This window comes from Mustela nivalis, assembly GCF_964662115.1.
Source record: "Mustela nivalis genome assembly, chromosome: 7".
Lineage (NCBI taxonomy): Eukaryota > Metazoa > Chordata > Mammalia > Carnivora > Mustelidae > Mustela > Mustela nivalis.
In genome coordinates this window covers 71461604-71478405 of record NC_139026.1, presented here as the reverse complement: position 1 = coordinate 71478405, position 16802 = coordinate 71461604, and the positions used below count along the sequence as shown (strand labels likewise).

Here is a 16802-nt window from a genome sequence, read left to right as displayed (position 1 = left end):
TTACATATTTTATCTTTTTTCTCTTAAAATAATCTTGATTATTAAAAATTATAATACATTTCTTTGCTTTTCTTATAACAAAACTGTTCCAAAATTACATTATAAATATTACTACTAATAATAAATTTAGTAAAGTTTAAGCCAATTTTGCAATTCTTTTCATAATTAGAACATATTCTACCAGGGCTATACAGAGACCAACATAAACCAAAAGATAAAAAGACACACACAAAAAATGTGTGACTTTAGGTTGTTTTCTGATTTAAAGAGCACACAATAAAACAAAAATAGCCATAGAAGACATTCATGGGATAGGATATTAGCCAAAATTTAAATAGGGACTGGACATTAGATTATGGAATTATTAATTGTCAAGGTATAATGATTATTTTAGTTATACGAATATTATCACTAATGATAAGATATTTGGGAAAACAGACTGACTACCAATAATTATGATCTTAGTCAATTTATCTTGAGTAGTGAATATTTAGCATATAAAGTTTTGTGAATTTATTTTCATAGTGATCCTACTAAACCTTAGCAAGTATAAGAAAAAAAGTCGGTTAAGCATCTGCCTTTGGCTCAGGTCATGATCTCAGGGTCCTGGGATTGAGCCCCACACTGGCATTTCTGCTCAGCGAGGAGTCTGCTTCCCCATCTCACTCTCCCTCTGCGCGTGCTCTCTCTCTCTCTCAAATAAATAAATAAAATATTAAAGAAAAACAGGACTTCAACTATACTGATTTTTTTAACTGACTTTTCCATAGCCTTTTAATTAAAAAGATGCTAGATTTTCTTAATCATATAGTATAAAATTTTAACTCTTAAAAAGTTAATTGTAATTTATAAGCAAAATGAGAAAAAAAAAATCACACTTACTCTGAGAAGTATTTCTGTGGCTATGTTAAACTTAAGATGAAGGAGCTCCTGGAGTTCTAGAATTGATCCTTGGTACTGTTTTATATTTTTATCTTCCAAATCATATGGTGGCGTTTCCAGTAAAATTAATTTCAATTTCTCAATTAACTATAAATAATAACAAAGTAAAAACTTACTATAAAGATAATCTTCTGACAAATGGTCAAAGAAAAAGTAAAAAGGGAATGTTCTATCACTTTTGAATTGAGGCATACATCATATATCATCAGTAAAACATATAAAAATCTTTTCTTATATTCATTGTGTTATTTAAGATCATGGAAAAATAAAATATTTTCTCCAGAAACTCCATTATAAGAATTCCCAACTACACGTAACAGAGCTTTCATTAGCAAGTTAATAGAGCAGGGGCAGCTTGGATACCTAAGACTATGGAACAGTAGAAATAATGGTATAACAACAATGAGGAGGAGGCTGACAAGAAGAGAGTTACTAATATATACTGAATGTTTATGTAGGAGTCCAGGGCAGGCCACCCCCAAATGAACCACAAAGGCCCAACACTGATCATTTTGAACTGAAGCTACTTGAGAGTCAACTGTACAAAGATACTTAGACTTCTTCTGTCCTCCTGAAAGGAGGGAACAAATCTCCCATATAAAAAACACCAATCCCTGTACTAAGAAAAGACATCTTTATTACCAAAGGCAAGGGCTATCAAGTAGAGAAAACTGTAGAAATAAACCTTGTTACTTTTTTACTAATCTACTACCTCAGCCCAAATTCTGCTTAGAGTTCCTAATTCAAGCTCACAAACACCTGTTTTCCTTATCCTGTAAATGCCTCACAAATCTATTGTTTCTTTGTCTAAAATGTGCCTGCCTTGGTCATTTCTTTCTTTCTTTTTTTTCTTTTTAAGATTTTATTTATTTATTTATTTGACAGAGATCACAAGTAGGCAGAAAGGCAGGCAGAGAGAGGGGGCAGCAGGCTCCCTGCTGAACAAAGAGTCAGATTCAGGGCTGGATCCCAGGACCCTGGGATCATGACCTGAGCCGAAGGCAGAGACTTTAACCCACTGAGCCACCCAGGTGCCCAAAGTCTCAATTTCATTATTGGGTCTCCATGTGCACATAATAAAACTGTCTTCTTTCTCCCATTAACCTGTCTCATATCAATTGAATTCTCCGTCCAGCTGAAAGACCTTGAAGGGTAGAAGAATTTTCCCTCTCCTACACTTACTACGTGCCAGGAACTGTTCTAAACCTTTATACATATTCATTCTATCTTCATCATAACTCTATGAGCTAGATATTGTTATTGTGCCTATTTTTATAGATAAGGAAACTGAAGTTTCACCTGTAAGGAGTTTGGAAGATCTGACCCCATCCTAACAAACAAAAAGCTCAACCGACTGAAAAATCAAAAAAACCCCTTCTTTGACCCACAAGAGGGGAAGAAACAGGGCAAACACCTGCCCTCAAGACTGAAGAGACCTAGATTCAGGAGCAAAAGCCACTGTAGAAACCAGTGCCAAGTAAGAACATCTGAACTGTAAATGCCAAATTATTGGAAGCTCAGTGTAGACAACTCTTGAAAGTTAAAAACTCCAGAAAAGGGGTGCCTGGGTGGCTCAGTCGTTAAGCGTCTGCCTTTGGCTGGCGCAGATCTTGATCCCAGCGTCCTGGGATCCCTCCTCATATCTGGCTCCCTGCTCAGCGGGGAGCCTGTTTCTCCCTCCCCAGCTCCCTGGTGCTTGTGGTCCCTCTCTATCTCTCTCTGTCATAAATAAATTAAAAATCTTAAAAACAACAAAAACTCCAGGAGAACACAGTCATGAAAGGGAGAGGGCCCATAATATTGTTAGATTTACCACCAAACACTCCACCGGGTTCTATAACAACTATGGGAGCAAAATCCCCTCCTATTTCTAGCAGGGGGAGGAGAAAAGGAATGCCTAACAAGGCCTGATCTCAAGGGAAACTAATTAGAGCCTAATCTGCAGGAATTTTATCAGAGCTTAACTCACCCGGGGCAAAAAAAATACACAACTCTAGCTGGCTCTAGCCATTCCCTCCCACCAAAAAGGGAATAAAAAAAATTAAAGACAATCGTGAAGTTCACCATGCAGAGATGCAGAGACACGGGCTTTACTGAAAGACTGAGACCTAATTTCAGGACTGTAGGATTCTTCCCCTCTCCCTACCTTATCTCGTAGTCACATTACTAAAGGCCTGTTTACAGCAGCTCCTTTTACCCAGTACATCATGTTGAGCTATCAGGAGAAACTTACAAGTCATACCAAAAGGCAAAACCCATAATTTGAAAAGACAAAGCAAGCATCGGAACCACACATGGCAGGGAAGTTGGAATTATCAGACCAGGAATTTAAAACAACTATGATTAATATGCTGAGGGCTCTATTGGATAAAACAGACAGCATCCATGAATAGATGGGCAATGTAAAGGAGAGAGATGGAAATCGTAAGAAAGAACCAGAAAAGAGATGCTAGATCAAAGGATACTGTAACTGGAATGGAAATGCCTTTGGGGGGCTTATAGTAGACTGGACTCAGCTGAGGGAAGAATCTCTGAGGCAGAGGACATAGCAATAGAATCCTTGAAAACCAAATGGCAAAGACAACAAAAACCTAAAAAAACAACGTAAAAAAATAGAACAAAATATCGTGGGACCGTGGGACAACTACAAAGGGCGTCACATACACATAATGAAGATACTGGAAGGAAAAAAAAAGAGAGAAAGGAACAGAAGAAATATGTGACATAATAATAATTGAGAATTTCCTAAATTAATGTCTGATGCTAAACCACAGGTTCAGGAAGCTCAGAGAACACCAAGCAGGATAAATGCCCTAAAAAACGACACTTAGGCACATCATTTCCAAACTCAGAAAAAGCAAAGATAAAGAAAAAAATCCCCACAGAAGTCAGAGGGAAAAACCTTACCTTTAGAGGAACAAAAATCAAGAATTGCATTTAACATCTCAGAAATCATGCAAGTAGGTAGCCTGGGTAGCTCAGGCAGGTAAAAATTTGCCTTTGGCTCAGATCAAGCCTCACATACAGCTTCCTACTTCTCCCTCTCCCTGCCACACCCTGCTTGTGCTCTTCCTCTCTGTCAAATAAAATCTTTTTTAAAAAATCAAGCAAGCAAGTGGAGAGCAGAGATATTTATAGTGCTGAAAGAAACTGAGGCACAGCAAGATCAAGGAAAAACCAGTAAGTGGCAGGATTTAGTTCTGAACACTGACACCTAATAAACACCTCATACATTCCAAATTAAGGGAGGCAGCTCAGTGGCAGTATGGACTCAAGCCAGAATGCAGGACTTCAATCCTAGCCACTTCTCATTAACAGTGTGATCTTGGGCAAGTTATAGAACATCTTCGTGCCTCTGTGCATCACTGTGCCTTCTTCATTTGTGAAATGGGAATAATAGTGAATACCTCATAGAGTTATTATAAGAATTCAGCAAGTTACTATTTCTAAAGCCTGGCATAGTATTATTTAAGAGTGTGCCAAATCGGGGCGCCTGGGTGGCTCAGTGGATTAAGCCGCTGCCTTCGGCTCAGGTCATGATCTCAGGGTCCTGGGATCGAGTCCCGCATTGGGCTCTCTGCTCAGCAGGGGGCCTGCTTCCCTCTCTCTCTCTCTCTCTCTGCCTGCCTCTCCATCTACTTGTGATCTCTCTGTCAAATAAATAAATAAAATCTTAAAAAAAAAAAAAGAGTGTGCCAAATAAATACATTTGATCATTTAGAACTTGATGTTTACCGTGGCATCAATGCTATCTAATTCTTTTCTGTTCCTCATGTGCTGCCTACTTTAATTTCCTAGTGCTAGGATCATGCTCTTCTGTCTCCTGCTTTTTTTAAGTGTTTTGGTTTTTTTTTTTAAAGAATTTATTTATTTATCAGAGAGAGGGAGAGAGACAGAGAGTGTGCAGCAGGGGAAGCAGCTGGCAGAGGGAGAAGCAGGCTCCTCACTGCACAAGAAGCCCATTGCAGGACTCGATCCCAGAACCCTGGGATCATGACCTGAGCTGAAGGCAGACACTTACCCGACAGCCACACAGGCATCCCCTTCTATCTCTTCTTTTGTTACTTATCTTTTTCTCATTTTCCCTACTCTTTGTTATTTCCACTTCTGTAACCCACTCTCACATTAGGAAGATTTCCCTTCCAGCTCATCGCTGATGAACTCTACTTCCGCTACTTCCCACTCTCTTCTGGCTCTTACAGAGCACCAGGTTCTTAGACCAGCATCATGCCTCGGCAACGTGGCAGAGAGGGTGTGCAATGGCAAGAAGACCTCACTGTGTACGGAAGGCTCCATCGATAGAGTAAGACTCATCTGAAATCTCATAGGAGACTCTAAGCATGTCACAATCTCTCTTTCTATGTAAAATGGGTCTCATAAGTGTGTCTAGATCAAATCAGGCAAGCGTGTTACAAACTTAACAGAATCTGGAGTTACTCCATCTTTTTTTTTTTTTTTTTAAAGATTTTATTTATTTGACAGAGAGAGATCACAAGTAGGCAGAAAGGCAGGCAGAGAGAAAGAAGGGGGGAAGCAGGCTCCTCGCTGAGCAGAGACCCCCGATATGGGACTTGATCCCAGGACCCTGAGATCAAGACCCGAGCCGAAGGCAGAGGCTTAACCCACTGAGCCACCCAGGCGCCCTGGAGTTACTCCATCCTATAAGAACATGTACAAGAAGGAAACCACACTGACAAAAAAACCCACAAAAGATGGTGAGGAACTGTAACAAAAGCATTAGAGGATAAAAGGACCAAGAGCAGTGAATTCCTTCCAGTTTCAACTATTCTGTAGGTGTGTCTAGTGTGGATTTTTCTATTCATCCTAACTTGGGATTCATTGGTTTCTTGAATCTGAGGGTTTGTATCTTCTCTCAACTCTGGAAAAATGTCAGCCGTTTTCTCTTTGAAATATTGTCATTCCCTCATTCTTCTGCGTCTCCTTCTGGCACTCATTTTCAATGTATTTTAGCCTCTTTTCCTCTATCATACATGTCTGTTAATTGCTCATTCATATTTTCCATCTCTTTATCTCTCTGTTATATTCTGGTAAATTCCCCCAATCGACTTGTGATTCATTTGTGATTAAGAATCATTTTCTTATTCCCCTTCTCTAAGCTAAAGATGAGCCAAACAAGTTCCTATCATTTCCTTTTGCAAATAGGTATTTTCTCTTTTATCCACAATAACTTTTGGAGGCTCCCAGTCATATAAGGCATCTTTGATTCAACTTGCCAGCTTTCACATACTCTAGGCATTGCTTCCTGACGTGCTTTAAAACAAGGCTAACCCAAAACTTAAGAGAGGAAAGCCTCTGGAGAAGTGGCTTCTCTGTGAAGCCACTGATTTTGAGACTTGCCTACTTCTCTGAATTGTTTTATGGCCTCCAAGATTTTCCGTTATTTTGTTTTGAACTTGGCAATGAGTTTTTTAAAATATTTATTTATTGGGGTACCTGGGTGGCTCAGATGGTTAAGCATTTGCTTTCGGCTCAGGTCATGATCTTCAGGTCCTGGGATCAAGCCCCAGGTCAGGTTCCCAGCTCAGCGGGGAGTCTGCTTCTCCCTCTTCCTCTGCCTCTCCCCCTGCTTGTGTTCTCTCACTCTCTCTCTCTCTCTCAAATGAATAAAATCTTAAAAAAATATTTATTTATTTATTTATTTGAGAGAGAGGGAGACAGCATGCAAAAGAGAGCACTAGAGTGGGGAAAGGGACAGAGGGAGAGAATCTTCAAGTAGACTCCCTGCCAGAGCAGAGGACATGGGACTCAATCTTAGAATCCCTAAGATCATGACCTCAGCTAAAACCAAGTCAGACACTTAACCGACTAACCCACCCAGGCACCTGTAGGCAATGAATTTAAATATCATTAAAAATTTTTTTTAGCATTTTTAAGTGCATAATAAAGTGGAAGTTCCTCCAGGTAGCCTGTCCATCCTATTGGCCAAAGTAGAAAGTACAATATTCTTACTCGTCTTTATACTTTCATGCCTTCAAGAGTAAGTGCCTGGCACATAGTTAACATTGAAGAACATCTGTAGTAAACATAGATTAGTGGAAAATTTCAACTCAGGATAAAATCATATACTTTTCCCCCAAGTTATCTACATAAATGGATGCAACCTGGTTTTTTTTTTTTTTTCCTGCTTGGATTAGACACACATAATGTTTCACATTTATGTCATGATGATCTTATCTAAGGTGGCAAAAATAAAAGTAAAAATAGGAATTTTAGAAATTAAAAAAAATGAAAAGATAAGCAAATAATTTTCTCCATAACCAAGTAAGCAGTAGTGTTATTAATTGGCAAGTACTATGGTTATTCAATTTATTCCTATTTTGGAGTCAATATCAGACAATTTATAATTTAAATAATTCAAAATTATAGAATATTTCAGTACCTACCTTTAGCACTAGTTTGCTTTTTGCAATCACTTCCTCAAGTGTCTCATTTGTTTCCTCTTTCCACAAGCTAATGAAAGTATTAATTTCTGGGGATATTGAAGGATCAGGACTCCCATCACATTGAATGTAGTGTTTCCACTGTGAAATAAAAATGTCTAAAGGTTCACACTGATAAAAATTCAAAGATTAAATAACTTTTTTCAAAGTATCAGTTCTCATAATCTAGTTTTTCCAATTTAGGCAAATTGCTTATTTGAAATATCTCTAAAATAACAAAATTCTTTTCATCAAAATGATTTAAAAGTTTCCATAATTCAAATAAATAGCTGCTATAAACATTAAATAGCAATTCTACTATTTGTCACATTTTTAAAACATTATTTATGAGTTGATTTTGTTTTGCCTTCCTCTCTAATCATATAACTTCTATACTTATAAAAGCCAACTCAGGCTAGTTTCTACTTTTCAGACTGTTACTAGTTGTTAATAATGACTGGCATTTTAGTATGAGTTCTTCCATTTACTCTGTAGTACATGCAAATTCTGCATTTGTAATCATATTATCCTTAACACTTTTTTGCTTAAATTTATGCCACCATTATCTTTTGCCATATTATTAATTGTTCCTTTTTTTCTGGATAATAATTTTTACTGTTTCCAAAGTTATGCTCTTTTGAGCAACACTAGATTCCTTTAAACTCAAAATTTTCTATTTAAATTTGGAATAATTTTCTTGTGTAGATTCCCTAAATTAAACCAGAGTCAAAAGATCTAAAAATTTCAAGGGTCTTACTATTGACAAATAGTTTTCTACAAAGCTATGTGAATTTACTTTGCCACATGCGATATGAGAGATTTGTCAGATTAGAGATGTATTACAGACAAACTCTAAATCTGGGGAACATTAAAAAGGATATCAGACTATAACTCCCTCTTGTGGTACAAAAGTATTAGTTCACACACATAAATAGATCTTACCTGAGAAAGCAATCTTGTATCTCGTTTCAATTTTTCTGCTTCAGGAAAACACCCTTCTAATAAACAAAGTTCTTCAAGTTCTTCATGTCTCCTTCCTAGATCCTATTACATGGGGATAAATACATTGATCTGCTCTTAAATTTTAGCTTTATGTTTCATAAATAGCATCTAAACTTTACTGACAAAATATTTAGTTTCAAAATGAACACTAAAGTTAGTTTGAGTGTAACTGTCATTTCCAAAAGGTTTCATCTGCAACAGTGGTTTGTGAATGATCTGCAGACTCTGGTGAGTCTCTAAGACTCTGGGGATCTGTGAAGTCAAATCTGCCCTCGTAATAATACTAAAACAGTAACCGCCTTTTCTGTAGTGTATACATTTGCACTAATGGCACAAAATGGTATAAAATTGCTGGTGCCTCAGCACAAATCAAGTCACAAGCTGTACTAGGGGTCACATTCTTTGAGGGAGTGGGGTGGGAAACAGCCAGTTTCACATAAGAATGATGTGATAAAGTGAAAATTATTAATTTTATTAAATTTGAACTCATCAGTATATGTCTTTTGATTATTCTATGTGATAAAATGGGAAGTATGCATAGAGCAATTCTGCTACATATCAAACAACAAGACTGTTTTGAGAAATAAATACTTGTGCAATTATTAGAGTATTTGGCAGACACTCAAAAATGAATGAATTGAGCGTGTTAATTCCAGGAAACAACTATAAGTATTTGTTACCAGTGACAAAATTCAAGTTTTCAAATAAAAATAAAATAAATTTAAAAATAAAATATAAAATAAAAAATAATAATAAAATAAAATAAAAATTCAAAATTTATTTATTTATTTTTTATTTTTTTTTTAAAGATTTTATTTATTTATTTGACAGAGAGAAATCACAAGTAGGCAGAGAGGCAGGCAGAGAGAGAGAGGAGGAAGCAGGCTCCCTGCTGAGCAGAGAGCCCGATGCGGGACTCGATCCCAGGACCCTGAGATCATGACCTGAGCCGAAGGCAACGGCTTAACCACTGAGCCACCCAGGCGCCCAAAATTCAAAATTTAAAGGGGGGCTCAGTCAGGTGAGTGTCCGACTCTTGGTTTCGGCTCAGGTCATGATCTCGGGTCATGGGATCAGGTCCTACATCGGGGGGCTCTGTGCTCAGTGGGGAGTCTGCTTGAGATTCTCTCTTTCCCTCCCCCTCGGCCCTTCCTCCCTGCTCTCTCTCTCAAATAAATGAATCTTTAAGGAAAAGAATTCGAATTTTAAGAAAACTTGCACCTACCACTGTTTGACATTTTCTCCCTAAAATCTTTCTGATTTGATTGGAGATGACACTAGTGCATGCAATTTTTTATAATGAATAATAAAAATGTGTCAATATTTGGAAGGAAATAATTCAGTAAATGAAATTCTTCTAAGCAATCAATCATGATATTGCAAAATCATACATGGTTATAAGATCTATTTAAAGGGTAGGATAAATCAGTGTTTTAGTGTAACAGAGCATGAAAAGTTCATTAATATGATTTCAGATTCCATACTGAGAAACTATGACACTGAGTTTTGGCATAGCATCAAAAAGAATATTCACAATTAACTGAAAAGCTTTAACATTCCTCCTTTTTCCAACTATGAATTTGCGTGAGGCCAGATGTTTCTTCAAAACAACACACTGAAACAGAATACTGAAGTCGGTATGAGAATCCAGCTGTCTTTTGTTAAGTCCGACATCGAAGAGATATTAAAAACATAAACAATGTCACTTATTTCCCTAATTTAAAAAATATATATAATGTGTGGTGATGGATGTTAGAGCATTGTAATAATCTTTTCACAATATATACAAATACTGGGTCACTATGTTGTATACCTAAACTAATATAATTTTGTATATCAATTATAAATCAATAATATATATATAATTATAGGTGTTTTCTTTTTAAAATGTTAATATATTTACTTACTTTTACTAATGTTTATTTCTAACAATAATCTGTTAATATAATGTGTCTTATAATTTCTCAGTTTAAATTTCTAATATGGTAAATATTGATAGATAAAACCCACATAAATCTCCTTTGGGGTCTTCAATTTTTAACTTATAAGGTTTCTCCTCAGAGAAATTATTGATCTGAAAAATTCTGGTGAAAAAGATAAGTAAAACTAAAACAGGAGAGGTAGAATTTGAGTTTGGGGGGTGGGGGAGGGGGTGTCTCTGTTTAATCATCTATAAAACAGACTGAGAAAAATAACTTAAGGCTTACAAGCAAGGGCTCTGAAGCAAGGCTATTTATGTCTAAGTCCACTGTTTGCTTTCCTTATTCCTCAATTTCCTTATCTGTGAAATGTGGGTAATAATTTCACTAACTTTCTGGTAGAATTTAATGAGTTAAACGAGTTTATATAGGCCTAAAACCTATACCACTACCATTAGTGGTAGGTATGGGGGAGAGTGACTTTACATGGCCAAACACATCTGATAGCCACATAGTTCGTCTTCATTCATAACATTATTAGGGATGCCTGGGTGGTTCAGTTGCTTAACCATCTGCCCACGGCTCAGGTCATGATCCCAGGATCTTGGGATTGAGCCCCGAATCCATCTCCTTGCTCAGCGGAGAACCTGCTTCTCCCTCTGTCTGCCACTCCCCCTGCTCATGCACTCTCTCTCTCTCTCTCTCTGACAAATAAATCAAATCTTTAAAAAAATAACATTACTAATGTTTATATACTTTTGCTTCAAGTTGATGCCATTTTTCTTTCTCAATCCGTTGTATTTCAAGCCTTTCCATTTCTTCTTTTTCATATTTCACACGGGCTTCCTCTAAAGAACCAAAAACAAAACAAAACAAAATCTTTTCTCAGTGATTAAATCAATCTTTTTTTTTTTTTTTTAAAGATTTTACTTATTTGACACACAGAGAGAGATCACAAGTAGGCAGAGAGGCAGGTAGAGAAAGAGAGGAGGAAGCAGGCTCCCCATGGAGTAGAGAGCCCGACGCGGGGCTCAATCCCAGGACCCTGAGATCATGACCTGAGCTGAAGGCAGAGGCTTTAACCCACTGAGCCACCCAGGCGCCCCTAAATCAATCTATTTTAAAATATTTTCAACATGTAAGGGTGGTGGAATATTTTATAGAAGTCACAACCACATCATGTGGTAGAAATAAGATGAATGCTAGATTTTTTTTCAAAAAACAACATGACTCAAACTTCCTGGCCAAGAAAATATAACTATAATGATATTTCTCTTTCCCCCCAAAGTTTACAGATATCCAATAATAATTTTAACCAAGAAAAAGTGACAGATTGATCATGGGTAATTAAGGAGAGGTAAAACCTTCAGATTTCCATAAGTCTGTGACATCTACATCATCAGAAGAAACTACCCTAATCTTCTCTTCTACCGTAATCTTTATTAAAAAATATATGAGGGGCCCCTGGGTGGCTTGGTTGGTTGAGAGGCTGCCTTCAGCTCAGGTCATGATCCAGGGGTCCTGGAATCGAGACCCACATTGGGCTCTCTGCTCAGTGGAGAGCCTGTTTCTCCCTCTCCCTCTGCCTGCCTCTCTACCTACTTGTGTTCTGTCAAATAAATAAATAAAACCTTTAAAAATATATGAAATATATGTTGAAGAATATGAGTTTAATCCAATTTTTAAAAACTTTCCCCAAGATCTAGATTCTGATAATGTACTCTTATCAAGAGCCACCTAAGAAGGATTTATTATGATTACACACAAAAAATCAACATGAACCTGAGGACAGAATTTTAAAACCTGAATTTGAATCCACACATGTTCTCAATGCTAAAAGCTACAACCACTTGAAATATTCAGATTTTTAAAATCACTTTTTGGTATTTTTTAAATAACTGATATTTTTATGAACTTTTAACTGACTTTCTTTTTTACAAATGAAAATTTGTAAAATTGGGCAAATAAACATTATTAAACTATAAAAACTTGGGCTGCTCTGTACATTTCTTGTTAGTGTCTACTTCCCATATTTAATGAGTGTATCAGAATTCTTACTGTACAATTAGCACCAATGCCTCTGATTTCATCAGTAAATACAAAGACTTCCAAGATTGGTTTGCCAGAGTTAGCAAATAAAAATAGAGCATGCTTACTTGAACTTGAATTTCAGATAACGGAATTGCCTTTTTTTTTTTTAAGTATGTTCCATATCTCATGAGACAAATTATCCCAAATTATCCACTGTTTATCTGAAATTGAAATTTAACTGGGCGTTTTGTATTTTATCTGGCAACTCCCCTTCAAGATATATCTGAAAGTGACTGGTATATACTAACAGAACTTTCTGGGTACCCTTTAAAGAGCAGAAATTTATTACAAAACAGATGAGATTTGGGCGCCGGTGGCTCAGTTGGTTAAGTGACTGCCTTCAACTCAGGTCATGGTCCTGGAGTCCGGGATCAAGTCCTGCATTGGGCTCCCAGCTCCACAGGGAGTCTGCTTCTCCCTCTGACCTTCTCCCCTCTCATGCTCTCTCTCTCTGTCTCAAATGAATAAATAAAATCTTTAAAAAAAATGAGATTTGAAAAATTGAAGAATTTTGAAAATTCTTTTAAAAGATATTGACTAGAATGTAGAAATACCAACCTACTGTTATATTCCCTGCATATGAAAATAGTAACACTGTGTATTTTGTACCTTCCTCTTTTTGCCGTCTTTCCTCCTCCTCTTGTAGCTGCTTTAATCGTTCAGCTTTGGTGATTTTCCTCTTCTTCTTGCCAGACTTAAATGTCACAACATAAAAAAAAGGCTATTAACATGTATCCAAATTATTTTTAAACACATATCCCTCAAATAGTAATTATGAAAAACACTTTTGCTTCCATGAATCCAGCCTTTCATTCATTCAAGTAAGACTTTATTATGTACAAAGCCTTGACCCAATGCACTGAGGACAAAGTATGGAAGCAAGTAAGAAAAATAAGCATAAAATTTATTAAACGCAAGAGTGACAGTGCCAATTTAATTACTATACAATTAATGCTATGCAATTAATATGCAATTTACATAACTTTCTCATTCCTAGTTTCCACATCTTTAAAATGGTGCTACATAAGACCTCATTTTGGGGTGCCTGGGTGGCTCAGTCGGTTGAATGTCTGACTCTTGATTTCAGCTCAGGTCATGATCCCAGGGCTGGGAGTTGAGCCCTGCATTGGGTTCTGTCCTCAGCTCAGGGTCTACTTCAAATTCTCTCTCTCTCTTCCTCCCTTCACTCACAAATATTCTCTGTTTCTCAAATAAATAAATAAAATCTTTTAAAAAAGACCTCATTTTATTTTTTAAGGATTAAAATAAAATATATATGTAAAATAGATGTAAATAGATATAAATAGATATAATAATAATATAAATAGATATGAAATATATGTAAAAATAGTTATATTATTATTACATGTCTATAATGATTAAAAATACATCATAGAGCAGGTAGGATTTAAGTCTGTGCCCAAGAGATTTTAACATTCAGATATGAGAGGAAGGTATTTCAAGAGGGAAATGTAAGCAATAAGATATGAAGATGGGATGGCCCTGGAAAGGCCAACAAGTTCATGGGCCCTGGGGAGATTCCAAGAAAAGGTAATAGAAATGAAAATGGAAAAAAAGGCTTGAGCCTATGCTATAGAAGTTGGACATTATTCTAAAAAAGTGCAAGCTCCCTAAAAGTTTTTGAGAAGAGCTGCGGCTATTAACAATATAATTTTGAAAACTAACTTTGTATTAGGAAGAAAATGATTATGAAGAGGATACTATTTGGGTGACTATTAAGAGAAGTTACTAGAGACTCTGGGGTGGCTCAGTGGGTTAAAGCCTCTGCCTTTGGCTCAGATCATGATCCAAGGGTCCTGGGATCAAGCCCTGCATTAGGCTCTCTGCTCAGCAGGGAGCCTGCTTCCTCCTCTCTCTGCCTGCTGCTCTCCCTACTTTTGATCTGTCTGTCAAATAAATAAATAAAATCATAACAATGTAACAAACACAGGAGAATGGATACAATACATATTATATAAGTTAACTTAATCTGATGATTAAAATTTGAGGCAAGTAGAAGAATGAGTTAGGGAATAGTCAAAAAGAAAAACTGTAGTCCAGAACAAGTAAATTTGGATGAAAGACCGCTGAAAGGAGTTTAAATCTAATTAATGTGAAGTGCGAGAAGAGCATCCAGGCAATGATTGTAGGCACGGAACCTGGAGAACTGAGGTTTAGCAAAGAAATCAGAGCTATGGAATACAAATATGAGAACTATCTTGGTGATAACCACCTCCTCTCCATTTTCCCTATGGGAAAGTATAGAAAGAAAAGAGCACTATCTCAATTAAGCAATCAGTAGAGTGGTTAATCCTTGGAATATACAGACTTCTGATGACCATCTTCTCTTTTTGGCTTACCTAGTGCAAAATGCTCCATTGGAATCTCTAATCCATTAGCCCTACCATTTCTTCATTGATCATTAAGCCACTCATTGCTCCACTTCTTTACCCAGGTTAGGTTTCATAGCTTATCACCATAATCACTAACATATATTTCCACTTCCGCATTTTCCTGTCCCTCTAAGAAGCTCAGCTGGCAAATTCCCAGTTCTAGTTCAACTCAGCTCTCCATTTATTCTGCACTAGCAAAATGAGCAGCTGAACCCCGCCAGAGAAAAATACACATGAACTCAAATTTATGAGCACAAATTTTAAATAGACTTTGTGTCATCCAGTATTCCTACCAGTGTTTCATGCTCCTCATTTTTCAAACCTCCAAAATCCTCTCCTCTTTCCTACTCTTAGCTGTTGACTTTATTTTTCATACCATTGGAAACTCTGAGAATAATGTCAGTTACACATCCAAATCTTTGAACCTATCTACATATCTTTGTCTGCCTTCCCTCCCTTTATGCTGTATGATCTGTATGTACTTTCTGCTATTTAAGGCTGACCTGCTACCTTTATACTGGATCCTAACTTTTATCGCCTATTTAATAAGATCCGGCTCCTGTAATCAATACCTCTAGTTATTCATAAATATCGCCCTCCCTAGATTTCACATCCCTTTCCATCTTTTGCTCTAATTCTGTTACCCTTTATATCAGATCTCCTAAAAGACTTACCTATTGCTTCTACTTTCTCAATTTCTGCATGGCCCACTCTAATCGGGCTTTCATTTCATTTCTGTTACTCCATTAAAACTTATCCTGTCAAGGAATCTTAAGATGGTCAGACAGTCTTTCATTTTTTTTTTTTAAAGATTTAATTTATTTATTTGACAGAGAGAGAAAGAGAGAATGAGAGAATACAAGCAGGGGGAGGGGCAAAGGGAGAAGAAGGCTTCCCTCTGAAAAGGGCCCCCCAGGTGGGGCTCAATCCCAGTTCTCTGGTATCATGACCTGAACTGAAGACAGAAGCTTAACATCTGAGCCACCCAGGTGCCCCTGACTTCATTTTAAATGTGTTAATAGACATCCTCATGATGAGCTACCTTACATTTTACAATGAGCCAGGTATGAATTGATTCCATTTCCTCACATTGTTTTAAAAAGATGCAATTTTAATGTTCTGATCTTTACACCATTTATAATTTAGAGTAAACATTTAACGTTCCATAGAAATCAAGATGCAAATTTTAGGCAACCGAAGCTTGTCTGTGAATACAGATCTTCCTTGTAATGGGGTTACATCTCAGTCAACCGATTTTAAGTTGAAACTATGGTAAGGTAAAAATGCATTTAATACACTAGCCTGCCAAACATCATAGTTTAGCCTACCCTACCTTAAAAGTGCTTAGAATACTTACGTTGGCCTACAATTGGACAAAGCTTATTTTATAATAAAGTATTGACTATCTTAAGTCATGCACTGAATATTGTCTGAAAGTGAAAACAGAATGGTTGTATGGGTGCAGAAGAGTTCTAAGTGTTTTGGCGGCTTAAGCTTGTGATGAGAGGGCTGGCTGGGAGCTGTGGCTCACTGCTGCTACCCAGTATCATGAAAGAGTATTGTACCACATATTACCTGTGCAGGAAAAGACCAAAATTCCAAATTCAGGGGTGCCAGGGTGGCTCAGTGGGTTAAAGCCTCTGCTTTCAGCTCAGGTCATAGTCCCAGGGTCCTGGGATCGAGCCCCACATCGGGCTCTCTGCTCCGCAGGGAGCCTGCTTCCTCCTCTCTCTCTGCCTGCCTCTCTGCCTACCTGCGATCTCTGTTGTTAAATAAATAAAATCTTTAAAAAAAAAATCCAAATTCAAAGAATGGTTTCTACTGAATATGTATCATATCATTAACTTGAAAAATCACAAGTAGAACCATTGTAATTTGGGGACAGCATGTATAATATGCTTAAATTACAACAGGATTTAGAGTACAGATATGAACAATAAGGTCCCTCTCCCCTTTGCCCATTCTTTATAGTTCTATGTTGGGAGGTACTTGGGCACCATTCTTAATCTATTCAA

The 16802-nt window shown here is 37.0% G+C and overlaps 1 protein-coding gene across 13 annotated transcripts in view; it reads right to left on the bottom strand.

Moving 5' to 3' along the window:
• Positions 1–16802, bottom strand: part of DNAI7 (dynein axonemal intermediate chain 7) — a 62603-nt gene that overhangs the window by 37127 nt on the left and 8674 nt on the right. For 11 of the 13 annotated variants that reach the window (XM_082738512.1, XM_082738501.1, XM_082738502.1 and 8 more), the window contains 5 exons: positions 13004–13088; positions 11060–11151; positions 8325–8426; positions 7347–7484; positions 883–1029 (listed from right to left, as the gene is read on the bottom strand). In XM_082738512.1, coding sequence (XP_082594638.1) covers positions 883–1029; positions 7347–7484; positions 8325–8426; positions 11060–11151; positions 13004–13088 — 564 coding nt within the window. The remainder of the gene's footprint in view (positions 1–882; positions 1030–7346; positions 7485–8324; positions 8427–11059; positions 11152–13003; positions 13089–16802) is intronic. The other 2 variants (XM_082738510.1, XM_082738511.1) reach the window with 1 other exon arrangement.